At 34.5% G+C, this 23,536-nt stretch overlaps 1 protein-coding gene across 1 annotated transcript in view; it reads left to right on the plus strand.

Annotated features, from left to right (window-relative positions):
* dysf (dysfusion) overlaps window positions 1-23,536 on the plus strand; it is a 1,258,166-nt gene that overhangs the window by 1,090,401 nt on the left and 144,229 nt on the right. The window contains exon 6 of the mRNA XM_069841720.1: window positions 11,049-11,233. Coding sequence (XP_069697821.1) covers window positions 11,049-11,233 — 185 coding nt within the window. The remainder of the gene's footprint in view (window positions 1-11,048; window positions 11,234-23,536) is intronic.

A 23,536-nucleotide genomic window follows, 5' to 3' on the forward strand; every position in this document is an offset into this window, starting at 1 on the left:
AACCCTCATTAACCATTTTTGACTTACACCATTTCTGCTCTGAACGTCTCAAATATTAACAACTTACAATAATTTCAAACCTTACTTAGAACATTTGGCTGTTACTGCGATACTATTGGCCCAACTAGAAGTAAGTCTTGCTTGGAAAATGTAACAAATTTTGATTAAAATAGTATTATGTTCAAATGTTACATCCCTCACTTTTCGATCATTCAGTTGTAATGTTACAGTTAACTGAAAACATATAGGCCTATTTTGAATGCTATAGTAATCAATCATTATGTATAAAGTATATAAGTTATAACAATATACAGTATATCTACCATATCTATTTATTTTACATCTCAATGTATGGGGAAAATTACAGCATGTTATAATTAGGCTTTATAGGAACGAGTATAAGAAAATGTTAAATAATGCTAAAATGGCTAGTAATGTCTTATAATCGAAGTGTCAGATAACAAATGCAAGGCTGCCTGAAAATTGTAAGAAGAGAATGTGGTGATACAGTTTATAAGCCTAGTATATCAATTCAGCCTGAGAATTTCTAAGATTATGTTTCTGATATTGTTGAAAACTTATGTAATATTGTAAGCTCTCACTCAAGTAATTATGGTACAACAGCAGGAAATACGTTTTGTAATAATATCTCATGTCATGATATTAATTTTCATAGCCGTGAAGTCTCTAAAAGCGAAATTTTGCAAGTAGTAACATTGTATCGCTCAGGGTAAATTTGTACCAGTTCCAAATTTTACTAGAAGATTTAATTTCACATTTCCTAAGTGTGATATCTTTGGATTGAGGCCATCTCCATAACTACGATCTCTGTGCTTTGCTTTCTATCTATTATGTCCGGTCCCTGGAGAATATTTAAGACTCCACGTGGTTAAATATTGCATTGTTTATACTGATAATATAGAGCAGAACAGAAGTCTCGCGTGGCCTCGAGTCTCCCCACCTCCGCGCGCATAGCCGCCGTCCTGCCATGAAACCTGTTCTACTCTATACTGTTCACCCAGTAGCAGCTGGTTTATGAAATACTTTCAAATTTATATTGTAAGTATATAATTTTATTTTACGGTTATAATTATTGTAAAGTTTAATGCTTATCCTCTCTTCTTTAAAATACATAATAACCTCGTAAGATACATTATCCTATGTCTTGTAAATTATAAAATTAACCCGACAATGTTGTTTTGGCTCGATTTCGGGGTTATTTTGTACCTCTACAAAGTTTGCATGATAATATTGATTCTATTCTAAGCATTTAAATTTGTTTATTAAATAACATGAGACAATTGTTACATAGGTTAGCAGTTAAAATGTCCGTTGCAAAATGTCCACAGCACAAATGTCCATAAACAATAATGTCCACCTTATCATGATGTCCATATGAAATGTCCATAACGAAAATGTCCGTAAACTATAATGTCCACCTTGCCATGATCTTCATATTATGAAATAAATGTCCACAACGTAAATGTCCACCATGATTTAATATCCAGCAATGATATGTCCAAAATACATAAATATCGAGAAAATATTCAAAATTACATTCTGTTAAAATTTGTCTGTTTTGTGGTTCTTCAACAAATTTCTTGTGCACTTTCAGATCTTCTATTTCTTCAATACGCCTCATGTAGGTGCTGAGAACTTCCATCATTAAGAATAATGTGTTCCAGATCAGTATTTGTCACGCATCTTGCCTTATATGTTTGCCTGTTTGCATACCTCCAGTACAGTTTTTCCACATTTTTGCTTCTAGAACGGAAATGGTATACATAATTGCTGTTCACTGACATATTTTTATTTTTCTGCAGCCATACTGAAAATTTTTAATGGATTGCTAAGCAACAGCTCTGCATTATTAAAATATCAACTTGTAGATTTTGAAATGTCTTTGCTAAGCAACAACTTTGAACTAATATTTACAGTGGACATTTCTGCATCGTGAACATTTCAGATTATGGACTCTTATATGGACATTTTAGTTGTGGACATTTATGTTGTAGACTATTAGTTATGGACATTTTAGTTTGCACATTTATGTTGTGGGATTTTATTTATGTAGACTTTTTGAAATGGACATTTTAACTGGAAGCATTACATAACATTAATATAACTACTAGATCTATTACACACTTTAAGTTTATGTAGAAGATTAATTTTTTTTACTAAGTCCTGAATAGTTGGAATAACAATGAAATTTCTTCGACCTTGTTTATTCATATATTATTATGATGTTTATTCAACTACTGTTCTAATTTTTACACTCGACTTAGATTTCCAAATGTGTTGAAATTTTTAGATGGCAAGAGGTCATAAGGATTCCTTAGTCAGGATTCTAGTATAGAGAGAAGACAGTATGCAATAAACGCAAGGTATCCCAGTGAAATGCTACAGCAGGCACTAGATGAATGAACACTAGAAAACTTGATCAGTGAGAAGGTGCATATTTGAATTCCATCCCAAGACGAACACTAAATAAATTAAAAAATAAACCCAGAATTTATTTTGGGAGGCCAACTATATTTTCACCGAGAATATCAGTGCTCTGTGCTGTAAAGGATCACTGTTCTTTGAATTCAATCACTGTTCTTTGGTAGGCCTACAATCAATAGCATTGAACTGTATGGTCCCATCTCCAGATACAAAGTCAGTTGTAAGGTCAAGAAGGAAAGGCATTGGATGTGGCCTGACCAGTTTGAAGTAATAAAGAAAGTTAATAAGTTGGTAAATAAAAGGGGCACATATGAACTGATTATCTTAAGACTGTGAAGAATTTGATTAGCGAATTAAACATACAGTAACTTATATCAAACATTTATGTAGGTAATAAACACAAAAAATTGTGTTAGTATTTTATATTGTAGTAGGCCTACTAGTTAGTTTTATTGTTACAGTAAATGTTCTACGTTTTCAATTAACATTTTTATGGCTTCATATTAAATAAAATATCATGTATTTTCTTACTGTATGGTCAGAAGTTACCGGGAATTTGAAAGGGAATATAGAGCATTTAATTTAATAAGAAAACACATATGTGGTGCATAGTTACCCCAATTAGCCGTGTAACTTTGTACCACCATTAAATGTCAAATTTCACCTACTTAAAATATGATTTTTTACTATTATTTTGTTTCAACCCATATAATAAGTAGTTTTCTGAAATAATTCACTTTTAAACATCAATTTCAATAGACAATATTTTAGGCAAGTATAAAAATATGACAGAAGTAGTAGTAAGTTACTCCAAATGACTGTAAATAATATAAAAATTTCAAATGTTATGGATCTATATGATGCTTACAACACTGTAATTAAGATTGTAATGTAATATATATGCATTCCTCTTAATTTTTGTGTTAATGTATGCCTGGAGATAGGTACTTTTCCAAAAATTTGTGAAGTTGCTGAAACAGTTCCAGTGTAAAAGGAACTAAACAAAAAAGTCTTGAGAACTTTCGACCAGTTGCTATAATTCCAATTTTTAGTAAAATACTTAAGGCTTTTGTAGGCCTACTGCTATAAATGAAAGAAATATTGTACCTGTCACACATTTATTAGTTCTTCGGGATTTGGCTTTCATTTAGGGAGAATCACATGTGATCCAACTGATAATCTTTTATGTACAATAGCTATATTCTTCTTGTATCCTACTAAGTGATCTAAGCAAGGCCTTTGTATTCCCTATGACTTATTTTTAATGAAAATGATACTTTATGGAATCAAAGATAATTAATGCAATTTTTTATCTTACTTAAAGGAACGAAGTCGTGTCATTGATGTAAATTGTTTATTTTGTCAGAGAAGCACACAAGATACTAGATCCATTCTTATTTCTTACTATGACTAATGACTGAGTTTTTAATGTACCTCCAAAACCTATACTGTATGCAGATGATTCGACTTTTATACTTGTAAATAATGATCTAACTCAACTTGTCAAACTGGCTAATATCTTATTTTATGACATAAAGAAATGGTTTCCCGTTACGTAATGGATTTCAACTGAATTATGATAAAAACAAATAATAAGTTTTAGTCTTAAAATTTTTCAAAATTATTGGACAGTCGAACCAGTTAAATTATTAGGTATGTATATATCAAAAGTATTTTATTACTTTAGAAAAAGGGCGTTTGATTATTACGTAAATCCCTATATATGAACCTTGTAAATCATCGTTCATAAAAAAAGGGTATTATGACATATAATTTACACTCATGTAAATTAATGTTATGTATGAAAAAATAACGTTGAAAACTATGAGTTGGTACCAGAAATAGCCTATATACATAACAAGGAATGCTAATAAAATTAATGTACCATTTACAAGACTAAAGAAAACTAAATCCATTGACCTCATTAGTACAATAGAGGTTTGAAGTAAGTCGCCAGGAAATGTTAAAATGCTCGTATAAATAATTTTAAGCATAATGTTAAAAACTGGCTTGTAAATAATTCATTCTGCTTATCTTAATATTTTAATGTAAACTGTCTATTTTGACTAAACGGTAATATCCAAGAATCAGTCGCTGGTTTTCCAGACCGAAGGGAGATTGATGACGCGATATGTGACGTCATGTACGATTGCAATACTTCAAAATATAAATTCAATTAGGGGCTGTTTTCCCCGCCACCCTCACTTTTCTTTTTCTTCCACCGTGCATCATTCCTTTGCACTTTCTTTCTGACATATTATCTTTTATTTCTCTTTTTCTCCCTCTGCCTACTTTGTTTTACTAATTACTTAATATTAAATTGAAATACATGACACACCTTTGGATACGTTGGAATTCGATCCTAGGACTTTTATTTAGTGAACCACTATCATAGCCATTACGCTACGAATTCGTTGATGAACAAGCTCTTAAAAATTGTGCTTACGCAATTTAACATCAAATACTTCCAAAGGTATTAAACATATGACTTTATTATTACATAATAAAACTGAATTCATTAGTTTGCTATTAATCTTATTACAATTACTATGACAAACAGATCACGAATTCACTTACATTGTACATGGAAGTATATGATAAATATTCGAATGTTGGCGTTACTACACTTGTCATCTTACTTTACGTATATTAAATCGATTCGCTACACTACTTTCTTTAGTATTCTATTAATCTTATTGAGATATGTTTAATTGCCACATTTTTATTGAAATAGTTTTCCGGTCAATTGTATAAAGAAAATTGCACTAAGCATTTAATATTTAACATATATACGCTATGAAAATGGAACTTATTACAGCCTTCGAAATTCTACGTAGGCCTATTATCTCAAGTTTATGAATGTTTGCAGAAAGTACAGATAGTTCATATCACTTTCGTAAACTTTACATTGTAGAGTTTTACTGTGAATTTCGTATTGGTAACACATTTCTCAGTCCCTCACGTGGTCTAAATCACACGCCGACTTCCCAGTTTATAGTCCGTCTCCTAGCAACTCGGCTTCTGCCAGTTGTGCAATACTGCGAACCGACATAATAAAAAGAATGCGACCGCTTTCAAATAAATTTAAGAAAAGGAGAATTTATGTTCGTAAAGACAGTTTAAGATTTCTCAATTCGTTTGAGTGCCGGTTTATTATTTCAGAGTCTGGTTATATCTTCTTTATCTGCATTTTTTACACCACGCGTTTCCGTAGCAACGGCTCGTCTCGTGAGATACGGCCCCGTCCTCTGCAGTCGCCCACGCTTCTCTTACACGAGACAATACGGAGAAATAAAAAAAAAGACGACACAACACATGGAAATGAGGCTGGATGCAAACGCAGCCAAGGTGGGATTTATCACTGAAACGTATAGGAAATGAAACAGATGAATATCTACAGGGATGGTGGTATTTAGAAACCTGCCTCCGTCTTGGAGACTGCAGCGGAGTGGCTCTGCAACCAACTTCCAGGCTGACGAGGGGACCTTCCGCAGCACAAGGTCACAATCTCCCTTGGAAATTTTCTGCCGGGTGATTAATGCAAAGGAAAACTTACTTACAAAAAGTGACAAAGTGTTAATAGAATCCCTATAATTGCGTGGAAAGTTTATGCTATTAGTGGTTGTTATTATGAAGAAGGTGAGAGGGGGTTGTAAAGATTTAGATGTGAAATAAAATTTTGATGTTTCTTTTATTTCTGTCTTAATAATCCCCGCATTTAAATTTAACAAAGCAGAGCTTACTCGATAAGTATTTCATAATTTCTTCCTCATTCCATGAGGCCAACTGTCGAGACAACAATGCAATTTTATTGATAGTCGAAACGATTCACACATCAATATGTCACCAATGCAGTGAGACAATCTGTAAACAAAGAAGACGTCTGAATTCGACAAAGAGGGGGGATGAAGATGTGAGCGAGCCATCAACTAGAAGTGTTTCGAAAAGAGGACATGAGGGACCGAAGAGTTATAGTTTAAGAAGCTGGTGCTTAAAAAAGAAAGCATAAAAATAAAGACAAAAGACAATGAATAATTTCAACAGAAAAATTGTTCCGGGGCGGGTATCTAATTCGGGACCTTTGGCTGAGCGCGCCAACGCTCTACCGACTGAGCTATCCAGGAACTACACCAGACACCGGCCCAATTTTTCTCTTTATATACACATACCTCAAGTGGGCTGACATGCCGCCAGAGACCCAACCATAGGCGTAGAGAGAACCGTTTCCTTGTGGGGGAGGCAAAGCAAAACCATGGAATCCCCATATAACAAGGTTATGGGGGACATCATTTACCTCTTTCACTCCGTTATAGCTTGACTGTGGTACAGTATATCGGAATGTGATTATTTAGTAAAGGTATTTTCGAGAGCATGTTTCTTACAGTGTTACATCCACATCCGCGATGTTTCGAACCGAGTTAGGCTTGAATTGTAGGTTTACTACAAATTATAATAGGGCATAACTTAAAACAATCTCCCTCTTTTTCAGAAACACATGCATACATCAATAAAACTACGTAACAGTGCTAACAGAAACCTTATTATATAACGTTTACCTTCCTGGAAATGTCATAATTATGAAATGCAAACTCTATTTTATTTAATCTCGTCTTTAAGTTTACGCATTATACCGGGGTCACTTTTCCTTTTATGCATTGTTGTGCAGTATGTTATTCATATTTCTCCAAGTGGCGGCCTGAACACCTGCAGACTTGTACAGGCTGTTACAAAAAAAAAAAACATTACAGTGCTAGCATTCCTCAAATGAGATATAAAAATTCTTATACATTCAGAAATTTAAAATAAATATTATAGTCCAAACACATGATCTGAAGACATTAATTCATCAATTTAAGAACAGAAACTTAATCATAAACAAAAGTAAAAAAGATCTTTTGAATTTAATATTTTCTAACGTTAGTAGAAAAAAAAAATTCATACTTCCCCTCCCCTCCCCTGCCCCCTTATAACTCGCCAATGGACCCAACATTGAGTGCACACAAACTGTGTGACTTGAATTGTGGTTTTCTGTTAATGAACAGTAACGTATGTTATGCAAATTTGGCTTTCAGATATAACTCCATGTGAAGCTGATTTGAATAATTGCAAGGGAAAAATTGTTCGGGGGCCGAGTGACAATTCAAGTCACACAGAGTTTGTGTGCACTCAATGTTGGGTCTCTGACGGCCAGTCAACCTACTTGAGCTATGTGGATATGAAGGAAAAATTGAGCTGGTGTCTGGTGTAGTTCCTTGGTAGCTCAGTTGGTAGAGCGTTGGCGCGCTCAGCCAAAGGACTCGGGTTCGATAGCCGGCTCCGGAACAATTTTTCCCTTGAAATTATTAAAATCAGCTTCACATGGAGCTATGCCTAAAAGCCAGAATTGCAAAAGACAATGAATCAGAAGATAAGGGCACAAATGTCAGTAGTGATGAAGAACAAATAGTGGATGGCGAAAGGTTAATAAAGTGAGAAAGAATAGTAAAGTGAAGAAGCATAAAGTTTGAAGTGGAAATATTGTAATAAATAAATGAAAAGTGACAGCATAATGAAAATCAAAAAGTGTTATAGTCAAGGAAAGGGAAATAGGAGGAAATTAGAGTAAAGAACAAAAGTAGGGTAGAGAAAAAATGAAAGTGTACAAAGAATAAAAAGTGGATGGAGAAAGATAATGCCTAATAGTGCAAGAATGACTTTTGTTGAAAGTGATATGAGTGATTTTAAAATGAATGGAGAAGGTGCTGTAGTGGGGGGACGAGTTTGCTAAAATAGATTAGTTTGAGTGCATAAATAGGACAGAGAAAATTGAATGATCTTTTGTAGATTATGATTACAATAGTATAAATAGCATTAAAACATAGGAAAGTATACCGTATGTCTGAGATGAGAAAAATAGTAAATATTGAAATTAGAAGGTTATGGGTAGCTCGTATACAGCAATACGGTGGCGAACTATAGCCAATAAGTATGATGTATGAATAAAAATAAATGTGACATCAATGAGTTGTTTGAAATTGTAATGAATAAAAATATGTGATTACTGGAGTTAGGAAAAATATTGCTTAATGTTTATAAACTGGGTACCTGTGTAATTCCAGCGTAGTATAGCTCCGTCAAAAGCAACACAACAGACTAACAATATACTTGAGATGTATGTTAAAAATATCGTGACAAGATAGAGGTTCGTAACAAATATGTTGATCAACATGACAAAATGTGCCTTCCATTCACGATAATGAACTCTTTCATAAGTTGTGTGCAATGAAAATGGCAGGGTACATGGCATGTAACATTAGGAAATATAACATAAACGTGCTTGTGACAGAAAGCATCAAGTTAACTAGGTACAACATGAGTCTATATGACAATATTAACAGAAAGAAGATTTTCTGATGATATCTGTGAAGCATCATTGCAGAAAATATTTCGCTAAACAAATTGCAGAAAGAGAAACTGCGTGCTTTTTTATTTCGGAAAGTTAACATAGAGGCTACGAATCAACACTGCTGAAGAAATGAGTACAACATTCTTAAGACAAATGCATAAATGAAGTGAAAAATAAATTAAGAGATAAGGAAAGTTTGGTGTCAATACAGACTCAGTCGGACACCACATTACTAATGTAGATGTACATATTAATTAAATACAGAAGAAGCCGATGGACTCTATCTTCTAACCACTGTAGTATTAGACAAAGTTAATTGTTCTACTTACTTAATAATCTGAATTATTTATTTTGAATAAACTGTATTGCTGAGTGATGTAAGCATCGTATTGTCTATCGTTATTCAAACTCAACCGCGCTATGCAACTACTGTATATTGTTTTGCATGGTGAACGGATAGTAATAAATTTGTCCTATCCCTAGTGATTACAAATAATTGCATTAATTTAAAAATTAACACCACAGTAGCCACCGGCGTGGCTCAGTCGGTTAAGGCGCTTGCCTTGCGGTCTGAAGTTGCGCTCGGGCGCGGGTTCGATCTCAGCTTGGGCTGATTGGGTTTTTTCCGAGGTTTTCCCCAACCGTAAGGTGAATCCCAGGTAATCTACAGCGAATCCTCGGCCTCATCTCGCCAAGTACCATCTCACTATCACCAATCTCATCGACGCTAAATAACCTCGTAGTTGATACAGCGTCGTTAAATAACCAACTAAAAAAACACCACAATTAATTACAGTGTATTTATTTTGCTAGGGCCGCTCGCGGAAGCTCAGTATAATGCAGAAAACCTATTGAAGAGCGCAGCTGCCCACATACTGCCTGTTTTATAACGCTGATATTATTATTGAGTCTTTTTGTATAGTCGATTTAGAATTTCACTCGAATACAAAGGAGCAATATTACCCATTTCTGTTCAGGTCAGTGAATAAATGTAGGCGATCTGTTATGTTTGAATATTAAAGAAGCAGGCTGTTGCTGTCGACAGAATATGTTGTCAGTGGTTGTTATTGAAATGTTTAACCATATGCTAAATGAAACACCATATGAGCCGTTGAGAGCAGAAATGTGTAAGTCAAAATTGGGTAATGAGGGTTAAAGTAAACATTCTGTAAAATACAGCGCAAAGTAGCAATGAATATTCAATTTATTTGAACTCTTGGTAGTCAGTGGATAGCACGAAGGACATATTAATTGCTACTTTGCTCTTTGAGTTTGAATATTTTACAGAACTTTTACTTTAAACCTCATTACCCAATTTTGACTTACACCACTTCTGCTCTCAACGGCTCATATGTGATATGTATACGTACTGTGGTGCACATTTCATTTAAACATTACCCGCTCTATTGGGATGTAATATGAAAAACACTAATATTAATAATAGTATTGTTCCTATAATGGATACCTGTAGTACCGACCGGGCTGTGTAACATTCAGATATAGTTAAGAATTTTACCAGTAGTAACAATAACATTCGGTTATTCTATTTCAATAGTCCTGCGACCGTATACATTGAGTTGGAGGTCTCCTAATGTATTTATCTATGTTTCTAGTATTTTACTTGCCTAACAGATGGCATGTCGGTCGCGGAAGTTGGGTAGATGACGTGCATGGAGTAATGTGGTAATGAGGAATTTGGGAAACAACCGGGTCTGGGCCTTTCGAAATAGTTACTGTCCGTAAATTTTGATGGAGAGACTTGGAATACTACGAAATACCCAAGTTAAAATAGCAGTTCCTCGGGGTTGAACTTAAATCTTTCGTATACAAGGCAAGCGTGTTAAATATGACACTCCCGTGCTCTGTGGAAATTAATTTTGAAAGGACGATAAAATCCTTACTGTGACTTTCTACGGGAGGGAAGAAAAGCTCGAAAGCCCGCTATATAGGCCTATAAATTTACAGCACTTAGAAGAATTTGATTCCTCATAAATGCTTAGAGATAAAATTTGTCGCGCTTTGAATTTCGACTCTGAATAACATCTGTAGTTGAAATGGCCATTAATTAAATACTACTACTATTACAGAATAATGGAAACTTTGTCTTTGAGTTGTATATTTTTATGTGCTTGAGTCTGAAAAAAAATTGTTTACTAATATTTTGTTTTCACAGAGTATAAAAAAGGGATAGCTACACGATAGACATTGTTTGCTGCAGGTGGTGTTGGTGCAGGGACACTACCTGTCCTTTCTGCCTTTGTGCAGTAGGAACGAACCAGTGTTTCTCGCCACGTGCACCCCGGTCGCCATGCCAGAAACGCGGGAGTGCGTCGTGCAAGGAGCCACCAACGTATTCACCTCCATCCATTCCATGGATATGAAGTTCATGCACATAGACAAGAAGTGAGTACCCATTCATCTTACTTTGCATGAAGCTGCTAGACCAGCCATGTCAAGCGCGCGCATTTCTAGCCTTCAAACGAGGTGTAACAGTAACGTAGAATCTCTATTTTTTGTGTATATCTGTGCGATTGTGTAAGTAGAAGGTCCCTAGACTCCTTGTCAGAGGGTACAAATATCCGCGCTTCACATCTCTGTGCTAGACGTTCCTCTCTGCCAAAATAAGAAATTTGAAGTTGGTGGTATTTAAGAGTTCTAAGGAAAATTGACTCTTCTTCGGAAGAATGCTAATCTGAAACTGTATCCAGCAATTTTTAAATTGATGTATTTGAAACAGATAGAAACGTCTGTTTTTCTTAAAGCATACAAAGTTGAGGATTTGTCCAAACTCACGAGTATTTCTATCAGTATGTGAACATTATGTCTCTCAATGCGACTGTAATTTTCTCTTAATTATAAAAAATTCGGTAAGAAAGAAGTTAGAGGGGAAAGCCAAACTTTACCTAAGTGTCATGAACATTTGCAAATAAACTGTAGTTCATTTTATGTAATCAAATCTTACCTCAGTGTTGCAAAGACGTACAGATACGGAATTAAAATTTGAAGCGCGTTTTGATGGGAGTCCACCTGCATGTAGGCAACAGTTTCGCATGACTATCCACAAGTAGCATATATACAGGAGTTCTACTGGACATGCGCAAATTTTGTTTCCGTAACTGTACAAATGAATTATACACAATTTGATCTATTCACGCTTCATTGCAATTATATAAAGATGTGAAAATAAACTCTAGCCCACTTTATGTAACCAAACCCTATCTCTATGTCATGAACATGTACAAATAAACTGTACACAATTTCATCTATTCAGACGTCTTTATTTCAATGATATAACCATTTGTGCAAATAAACTGTAGCCCAATTGATGTAAACAAACCTTACTTCAATGCCTTAAGGATGTCCAAATAAACTGTAGACTATGTGGTTTATCCAAACTTTATCCTAAGTGCTATGAAGACGTGCAAATAAACTGTAATCCATTTCATTTAGCCAAACCTTACCTAAAAGCTATGAAGACGTGCAAATAAACTGTAATCCATTTCATTTAGCCAAACCTTACCTAAAAGCTATGAAGACGTGCAAATAAACTGTAATCCATTTCATTTAGCCAAACCTTACTTTAGTGTCATGAAGACATGAAAATAAACTGTAATCCATTTCATTTAAACCAAACCTTCCTAAGTGCTATGAAGATGTGAAATAAACTGTAATCGATTTCATTTAGCCAAATCTTACCTAAGTGCTATGAAGACGTTGAAATAAATTGTAGACCATTTGGTTTATCCAAACCTTACCTAAGTGTTATGAAGACATGCAAATAAACTGTAATCCATTTCATTTTGCCAAACCATACCTGATTGACTTGTATGCATTGTACTTACTACTAATAAAATAAAACTAAAGACCTAATATAACTCGAATAAAAAAGCGATTTATGAAGATGAAGTAGTACATGAATGAATCTAGGCCTATATGTTTACCTCCTTGACTGCGCCGCCTGCGTCGGGATTTTGAATTGCGTATGAACTCGACTATGAAGAAAGAAGGCAACACCACAGCCAAAAAGCTACAGAGCCAAGGTTCTCTGATTCACCTTAATCTTGATGCTGTTGACTTGGCATTACTTTTTTGGAAATAACATAGCAAAATATAAAATGTTTATGTCTTCATTTAATGTTTCATTATTGAAAGTTATTTCCTACTTATGAACTTCCTACAGGTAAGAATTCACCATTTCTGTCATCACCTGATAGGTTTATTACATGCTAAGCATATACTTTTCATGGTAAGAACCCTTCTCTAGCTCAACACCTACGAATATTATTATGATTCTCCCAATTATTTCTATATGTGTTAACTTTCATGATACGGTAACATTTTCTATGTTCAATTTTTTATGAATTTCTTCATTTCGTATGTGGTCTAATAGCGAATGTCCTGGCAAATGTCTTACAGTCTCATCTCTGTTGCTTCAGTTCTTGTTAATATTGAGTTGACGAAAATGTCCAAGTCTCTGAGCCAGACATGCAGAACTGAGCGAAAGTTTTGACAGACGTCACAAGCCGGAATACGTCACTCGTCCCTTCTTTTAATCCCACGCGTCATTGATATGGTAGGGTAGAGGGGATTTGTATTCAGTGTCTAGTGATACATGGCTGCGGACTGTTCACGGTGATGTCATTTAACGCCGGTGGACTGTGGAAGGGGAACCAACGCTTTTTCCATGTTTCCATCCCTCTCTCTCCCAGTTCTATATCCCTGCTCTGAGCCATATAGAAGGGTTGGTAGTGCTGACATTTTGTAGAATTATAAAACTGTGTCAGATCATACTTTTTCAATTAGAATTCGTTTCATTCTTTAAATTTTTTCTAGTTTCTTCTCTCTATGGGATGTAAGAGAGACTGCAGTTTAGGTCATTCATGGAATTTACTCCTTCTATAATAATAATTAAATTTATCCAATTATCATTATTCTAGTTCTAACTAGGTTCGATCCTATAAAAGCCAAGGTTTTGGTTTTTAATGAAAATTTTTAAGTTATACTCATTTTAAATTAATAATAATAATAATAATAATAATAATAATAATAATATTTTTTATCAATTGTAACTGGATGACCTGGTTATACAGTATAATGTTTAAAATAAAAAAGTCAATGTTATACACTCTCTTACTTGAAATTTCTAATATTTTTCGGAAGATGCAGTAGAAGAAAATCGTTTTCTTCGGTTCTGCTCTTGAGAAATAAGAATGTACTCTAGAGATTCTTCGATACACAAACAATAAATTATATTAGTCGAGAAAGAGAAGAGATGCCAATAGTAATAACACAAATAAACACTACTTATAAGGTTACAGAGTTTCTACAACAAACCAGACGACTCAGGCTCAGTTCCCAGCAAGGAAATGGAAGTTTCTTTCCCTTCCATAGAAAATATATATCTTGTATCCTGTAATTATCATGTCGACGGCCCAGTTAGAAAAGGAAACAAATCAAAATTTAAAGTTTTGAGAAGCCTGCATTTTAAACCCTTATGTTGCTGGTGAAAAATCAAAGGATCATTGAAATTACTCCAAATTCTGTTAATGGTGTTTTATATATATTATAAGTTTCAATCAGTGACTTTAATTGCATTTTCACAGCAACATGAAGCTTTAAAATTCATCTGTATGTAGAGATTAATTTTTTGGTTCTACAGAATTATCTCTACACTTAAATAGATTGATGTCTTTCATATGGCGATCTGCTCACTTAATTTGGGTCTTGCAACTAGTGCTAAATAGACGACTGTGATCACCTGATAGCAAATAGATACCGTACTAGGAAATTTTATGTTTCTTCTGGAATTAATAATGTTTTGTTTAGTCGTTTTCAATTATTTATAATTAATTGTGTTATTTCTTTTTCTTTTCCTTCTTCATTGTTTTATTTTTTTCCCATTATAATTGTTTACCTACCATTTACTAAAAAAAAAAAAAAAACATCAATTTTTTGGTACCTAAGCTTTGTCTTCTAGGCAGCCTTCATTTGGAGGAAGCTTAATAAAATTTACCCAAATATATACCATTTGTTATTAATGGAGAAAAATTCGCTCCGGTTCCGAGGATAGAACCCGGGACTCCCAGTTCTGCGCACTGGGCGCTCTAACCACTGAGCTACGCCGAAGTTCAACCCACCGCACTGGATCGAATCCTTCTCCTTTGGTTCTTGTCCCTTAGTGGCCTTAATCCTTGTTTGACTTACTGTATATAATGTATCGACTGTTGACTTAAAATATATGTCAATATACTCGTAACAAAAGTCGAACACGGAGTAAGGCCATTAAGGAAAAAGAAGCAAAGGAGAAAGATTCGATCCGGTGCGGTAGGTTGGACTTCGGCGTAACTTAGTAATTAGAGTGTCCAGTGCATAGAACTGGGAGACCCTGGCTCGATTCTCTGCGCCGGAGCAAATTTTTCTTCATTAATAAAAAATTTAAAATTTAAAATTTAGTTTTAACTAAATTTTTAGTTGTTTTCCCTTTTGAACTGCCCACCCACATGTTGTCTTCTGGATGTGTAATGTTGGCTCTTATAGTTCAGTCCTTTAAAGTTGTTGATTATAGTGATATGACGATGATGATGATTATGATTATGAAAATGTACATTGGAATGTAATATAACGGAAACGTTTGAATCTTAAAGAAAAAGCATTTTTTACACACTCATTATACATCACATAGGCTACACAACATGAAATTTTCATCTCAGCTAATTGTAAGTGCATGTGCTCTGCTTTCTGACTAATAGGCTTATATGAGGAACTTCACCCCTAAATCATTTAGCTGTCTGCATACCCGTGAGTGCCGTCGAAGGGCGTTTCGCTCAAGACAGCTGATCTATATAATATTTTATCCGTTAGGCGGAGAATTGTGCAGAGAGCTGCTCTGCTCATCGCGGAAGTCTGAGTTGTAATTATCGATGTGTCTGTCTGGATGATGTTCCAACTCATCAGTTTTTTAGACTCGCAGATTACCGCCTCTTTAATGAGAGAGTTTTTGCGGCTATGAAAAAGAAATCTTTCACGAGTGAAATTTGCTGTAGGTGATGGTGCTTTATTGTGCGAGGCAGATTGTCTCTTAAGCGGCTTGTACACGATCAAATTTTCATCATTCACAAGACTTTTCAAGACTTGACAAGTTTTAGTGTCTAGTCACTTACAATAGTAACCGGCTTAGCTCAGTCGGCAGAGGCGCTTGATTACTAATCCGGATCTGCGCTCGGGCATGGGTTCAATTCCTGCTTGGGATGATTGCTGGACTGGGTTTTTCCGAGGTTTCTCCCAACCTTAAGGCGAATGTCGGGTAATGTACGGCGAATCCTCGGCCTCATCTCGCCAAATACCATCTCGCCATAAAAAATTCCATCGACGCTAAATAACCTAGTAGTTCACACAGCGTCATTAAATAGCCTATTGAAATAAACAGAATAATTTAAAAGTTTTTGATTGTCTTGAAAGTAAATAACGTGCCCTAATTGATTAAAGACTTAACACTTCTTTGAATTAATTGACCAAGGAGATTCGAAAAGATTATGGCGCCAAGAACCACAAAAAACATGAAGTTCTGGTCGAGAGAATTTGTTTTCTAGTTAATTCAATTATATGAATTAAATTCATGCCTACACGCCGTGGGTTGTGTGATATACCACAATAAAATGAAGAAAAAAATGCTTATGAGGAAATTAAGAATCACATAGCTCGAATAAGTACCAATACCGTACGTGTATTTCTTAAATGAAGAATATTCTAATCTCTAATCTAGGCGAATACTAATCGTAAATATTTTGTTTTAAAACAATATTCATTCATTCATAGTGTTCTGCCCAAGGTCAGTCTTTCACTGCAAACCCAGCATTCTCCAGTCTTTCCTGTTTTCTGCCTTCCTCTTTGTCTCCTCAAATGATCCACATATCTTAATGTTGTCTATCATCTGATATCTTCTTCTGCCTCGAACTCTTCTCCCGTTCACCATTCCTTCCAGTGCATTCTTCAGTGGGCAGTTTCTTCTCAGCCAGTGATCCAACCAATTCCTTTTTCTCTTTTTGATCGGTTTCAGCATCTTTCTTTCTTCACTCACTCTTTCCAATAGAATTCCATTTCCTTTAAAACAATATGCAATCGTAATATCATTTGTTTTATGGTACCGTACAGTTCAGTAGTAGAAATGTTATTTTGTATAACCAAGTAATTCTCCACAAGGTTTACATAATTATATTGTAATTTTTAGTAGATAGGTCTATATAGGTTACAATGAGCTTAAAGCACATGTTTTAAAATTGCATTACATTCTTTAGCCTTATGAAACAATCTTTGAAACATCTTTTTCCAGTATTGATCAATCTTTGACAATTTCTTTCATAAGTATTGAATTGGAATAAAAATTGTATGCTATACAAGTAGCTTTAGACGTACCCTCTAATCGCATCTTGGTCACTAAGTAGCAACGTCTGTATAGGAACAGTCTATTTTTTTCTAAATTCATACATTAAATCCACGAAACAATATTTTTTTGCATTATGGGACCTATTCCACGAAAGAATGGACTAAGTTAATGTAAAATATTGTCTGTTAACTTGCTGTTAAAAAAAAAAGAAAATTATTCAACTTCAATACCTCCATGGATTAGACCAGTCGTTCTGTCTCCTTTCCAGAAGTTGTGAAAAAACTAATCTTTTCATCTCTTGTGGGCCATCCAAATTGTTCTTTTCCCGGTAGATTTATAATTTAAAAGCTGATGTGGGATTCTGTTGGAGCCAGTTTTCTTGAATGTTTCAGGCAATAATTGCTTCTGTATGTGTTTATTATATCGACAACGTTTCTAATTTTCAATTTGTGGCGAATTTCAAAATTTTTCTTATGGTCCTGCAGTCTGCTAAAGAAAGATTTTAGGCCTACTTTAATAAAAATTAGACTTCGGTGCAGCACTGGAGACAAGTGAAGGAAGTAAGAAATAATAATAATAATAATAATAATAATAATAATAATAATCCGTGCCGCGACAGCCAATGAAAGGACCAAGTCCGACCAGCCGTCTTCTGGCCTCATGTTCACATGCCTCAGCAGAGGTGAACGATCATCCAACCAATATGGGGATAAGATATGGTCAGCATGATGCTCTCCCAGCCGAGGTCTTAAGTAGGAGCATAGTAAATTTCATGGTGCTACTCGGGCCAATGAGGTGCTTAAAAAGAACAGTGCTGTGTTTTGTTCTTACACATTATATTGACTTAATTCATTAAGAATACGTATAAATCTGCTAATATTGAACTGCAGATGCACAGAAAGGTGCAGCCATAATTTGATCAGATTTTATAACATTCAAGTGCATCATTTAGATATATTTTAAGATGTGAGACATAACTTTTAGATGCAAAGTTTTTCTTTACTTACTATTACATTTGTTTTCCTCAGTCTGTAAGGACCAAGTTGTTGTATGTATTTATTTACATTGCAAGTGGGCAAGCACCCGGTGGCAGTGGTATACACAATATAAACAATACGCAATAAAATGATAAGCAATACACAATACAAGTATATACACAATACAATAAGAATACACAATACAGTTTAACACAATATTTCAATTAATAATAAAACATAAAATAACCTAATTTTACAATGCAACCTACATATGTATAGACCCTACATAAGTTTCAATAGTCTTTCACTTTACTCTTACCTCACTCACTGTAGTGGCACTATGACGCATTTCACTGACACTTTAGCACACATTTCATTGCCACTATAGAACACATTTCATTGACTCTATAAATCATCACTGATCGGAACTGTTCACTGCACTGTAAAACCATAACTTCACTGACTCACCTCGCTTCACTGATACAACAGTTCAAATAAGACAAATAATTACACCGTTATGCATACTTATAAACAGAACTACATTTAAGCTAAACATTTTTAGTCTAAGGCCCTCTTACACGCTATTTTTAAATAATTTACAATTCAAACCAAGGGAGTAACTCGTCAGGCTAAATAAAATGCATGTCACCTTAAAAAATTAAAATGTTAAATGTCACCTTAATTTTAATTTGCACTTTATACACAACTTTTTAAGTTCTTCTGGAATCTCCTTAAGGAAGGACAGCCCTCAAAGACCGCTGCAGGTAGGTCATTCCAATCATTTATAGTTCTATTTAAAAATGAGAATTTATCTACATCCGTTTTCTGTTTCCTACATTTGATTTTAAAATCATGGTCATTCCTACCATAGTACGTTGGCATACTAAGTATGTGAAAAAAAAACATAACTCAATTTACATATAGTGCACATATCTCAAAAGCAAATTACGTAAGAAGCTTGATTTCTTTACTAGTAGTATACCTAATAAAATATTTTTTTAAAACAGACTACTGCAATTGTGTTTCTGTGTTTAGTTATTGTATATATTCCTGAATTATTACATTATCCTTTTAATTGAATCGAGATTGAATTTTACTTCTCCCAGGAGCATTCCAATTAATCCATTCTCAGTAGAAATTCATTTAACAGCTACACAACATTCATTTCAATTCAGTGAGGTGTGGCAATTGCACTGCAACCTAGCTGACGATCGGAATTGTCACTTGTTACTCGTGCGCGAGCATCTAGCCACAGTCTAGTATGTACAGTCACGAAGCTCAATACGTAGTAAATATGCATCCATAAATAGTTGCTAACCACTAGGATCGCTGCTATCGCCTCATCACAGACAATGCGAAATACCTGCCAGTCTATTGTTCCTAGTACCCTCATAAACTCAAGTTTCGTGACTGTATATACTAGATTGTGACCTAGCGTAGAATTTTCACAAACGGAACAGTTGACCTGTGTATTTATTGTCAATGATGGTGGCATTAGGAGTGCGATCTTTGGGGTTCAGCGTTATTTCTCTAGATTGAAGAGGGCAAAAATATTTGTGAGAAATATCATGCAATGCTTTCGGTGAAATAATACTTTATCATGAACATTCCTTATTTAAACCAGAAAGTTATTGATAATTTCGATATTAATTTTTAACAAAATAATCTGCCTCAATGAGGGTGACCATAAAGATCCAGAATAAAATCACGACAGAATAATTTTGAAAGACAAAAATGGTTAAGTACATGAATTGTTTAGTAAAAAATCCAGAGAAATGCAAACCCAATAGAATCATCAATTACCAAAATATAAATGGTAATGGAAGAACGTATAATATCTTTCTTTTCAAGTGTTTTTAACCCTTAAATTGGCAAAACTTCATTTCTTACACTAGTTTATTAAACCGTGTCGGACTGTAAAGAAAACAACAATCGCAATGTACATATTTTATATGTTGCACAATATTATAGTATGGTGAAATTGTAAACCATCTTACGATGTTGGATGACGTATATACGTCCGTTGATGTGACATATTAATGAATTTTTTAAATACTTATATAGTCACAATCATGCCATGGTATGAAAGACCGGAGAACAGGAAGTCGCAGGTTCGAATCCCGCTCGAGGTTGTGAAGTTTTTCTTTCATACCATGGCATGATTGTGACTATATAAGTATTTAAAAATTCATTATTGTGAAATTTTAGTGCTACCAATTTTTTTCTATTGTTCTATTAAAATTATAGCATATAGCCTATTAACCTGTTGTATCCTATAGGATATTTTGCAAATTTAAGGGTTAAGGACTTTGTATGACTTTAATAACAGCTGATCCCACATTGGACAGCAATTTCATTGTAAAACGGAACCCGCTTCCTCTTATTTCTTTGAGGTTAAGTCTGTTACAAGGTGTGAAGGCCATTTTCATAATGTAATATTGATAGACAAGCAGAGGAGCCAACTAACTTATTACAGATTTTCCATTATTATTATTATTATTATTATTATTATTATTATTATTATTATTATATGCTCTGGAAATCGTTCAGAACGAGTGGAATCGGTTCCCGATAAAGAGCAGGAATTGGGAATTCCGTACTGTTCTCGCATGCGCAGATGATTTAATCTGAGGTTAAGGTTAAAACGCTTTGAGACTGGGCAGGTTAAAATAAAAAAAAAATATTCGATAGAAGCTGCAGAATAGAGCTTACAACCGGTTTAGATTCGACTGGCCAGAGAACATCCGGCAAGGTAGAGCATCCGACCGAATGTTCGACATTCAACCAGTTACCTCTAATGTTTTGCAGGCTAGACAGAACACCAGGCGCACTTCATCATACAGGAACACTGACATATTCTGAGTACACGAAAAGAATAACAATTGAGAGAAACTTACTAATGTGTAATTTTAAAAAAGTAAATGCATGATGTAGGCCCACAATTGATTGGACACTTTAATACACTTATATTCATAAACAATACATAAATGAACAAATGGACACTGGTAACAACAAAGGAAATAATCGTAATATGAAATCTGTAAATAAATGCAAGAGTAGAATAAATTACAAAATTACTTACTAAGTAGAATAGCAAATAAGTACATACGGGACATTCTTTTGTGACGTTTACACTTTAAACTCAAAATGCATACCTCTAAAACAGTAGTTGTTAATATATAATGTCCCTTAATTACTGTAAGCAGATGCATTATTTAATTAATAAATAATTTATTAAAAATAGAATGTACTAACAAAAGTAAAAGTACTCTCAAGCACGATGTAGCTATGTTGTTGCTCTTTACTGTACCCAACTGTAATTAATTAATCCACTAATGAATCAATCAATGAATCAATTAATTGATGAATGAGTGAACTAATCATTGAATCCATGGATGAATGAATGAATTAATGAGTGAACCAATGAATTAGTCGATGGTTGGATTGATCGATTGATTTAATGTAGAAAGAAAGGAAGAAAGAATTAACAATATTATTAAATGGTAGGCCTACACGATAATTGCGTCCTTGCAAGGGCTTTTGGAATTCCTGTATGGCTCAGTGTGCTCTGCCTTTGCCGTCCACCCACAAAGAGAAAGAAACAACTCGAATATTCATCAAACCGAACACTGAGACACTCCGCGAGACGGAAGAGCTTTGCATACTGACTACAGCGCCAGGCATTCAATAGAAATATATAATTTCTGTTTTTCGTAACCGGTTGTGCACGACTCTAATAGTCGATCAAGAGTGTTTTGAAAGGTGTTAGTTAATTTTATGACGAGTTAAGTTTGGAAGATGAATATAATTTAAATATGAGAAGAAACTCAGAAGGCCGTGAAAGAACAGTTCAAGAAACGTTCCAACAACGTGAAATCCCGATCTAGTTTCCAGAACGTCTTTAACTAGCGCTTGCGTCGAAAGACATTCGTTATTAATTCGTAATGTGTTCTGAATTGCTTGTTGGAACAAACCTATTGCATATTCATTTTCACTTTATGTTTGGATGAACTGGAAAGCAAACAGAGAATATCACAACACAGGGCGACAGCAGAACCTTCTGCGTGTCTCCTAGCTGGCCATGCGCAGTCACAAGGATTGAAATTAGGCCATTAATCCGCAACGAGAGCCCTCTCGTTAACAATGGGATAAAATGACTAACGCAACAGCTTTCTGAGAAATGGAGTCATTTTTCTTTGGCCACGATGCACGTAATCAGATTAGCTGTCAGGACACAAGAGCCATATGGTCTCATCAAGGGGCAATCCTCTTATGCGAGCCTCGGGAGATTACGCGGCCGTATCAATATTATTGGCCTCAATAAGCGTGGCGTTGACCAAATATAAAGAATTACTTGTGCTGCTCCATGGGAGGTTTCGGAGCATGATAAATCTCTTCCTGCCCGCTCTGCGCTCTGCCTTCACGGATTGTTTTGGACCTCGCGCTGCTGCATGGAACCGCATCCATTACAAAATATGTAGTGCATTGTAACTCATGTCATTCATTCATTTCCGCGTTATCGTATCTCCAGATCCGTTACTTACGTAACGAGCTCTCATGAATATGACATCATAAGTCAGTGTAATTGTTTATTTATTTGTTTATTCATTGTTTATATAATAAATAAACAAATGACGAACCATTTGGTTAATGAAGGTGAACATGATAAACTTGAATAGGAATTTGCAGCTTACCAAAGCGATGCTTTTCCTAAATTTTTTTATTTATTTAACTAGCTAGCTAGCTAGTGAGTAAAAATTGAAATTATTTAAAAAAAACATTTCTAGCCACTACCGTAAGAGCCAGGCTCGTATACGGTGTGGCCTTAGCCAATAATATAACATAAAATTTACAAAGACAGTTTACTAAATACAGTAAGTAACTTAATTCAAACCGATAAATAACACACAAGAGCAAAAAAAAAAAAAAAAAAAAAAATGAAGAAGAAGAAAGAGAAAAAGAGAGAAAAAACACATTTAATATAAATTGACAATCAGACAGAAGCCAGTGATATTCAATAAAAATATGAATATAGTCGACAGAAATGAAAAGTAAAAAATACACAGATTCGTTAATATTATACTCTATATCATGAATAATTTTATAAATTTATTTTTAAAAGCTTCAATTTTAAAATATTTCAAATTTGGAAAATGGTTTGTAATTTTATTACAAAATGTTGGGCCGAAACTAGCACCATGTTTAAGAACTGCACTTATATTTAGGCTCAATTAATGGGAAGTAGACTTTTATCTTCGAGTATGATATTCATGTCGATTAGATTTATGTTTTATTTGATTTCTGCGGTAGTAAGTTAGGTAAACTATATTTATAAATTTCTTCAAT

This window comes from Periplaneta americana, chromosome 12 (assembly GCF_040183065.1).
Source record: "Periplaneta americana isolate PAMFEO1 chromosome 12, P.americana_PAMFEO1_priV1, whole genome shotgun sequence".
Taxonomy (NCBI): Eukaryota; Metazoa; Arthropoda; class Insecta; order Blattodea; family Blattidae; genus Periplaneta; species Periplaneta americana.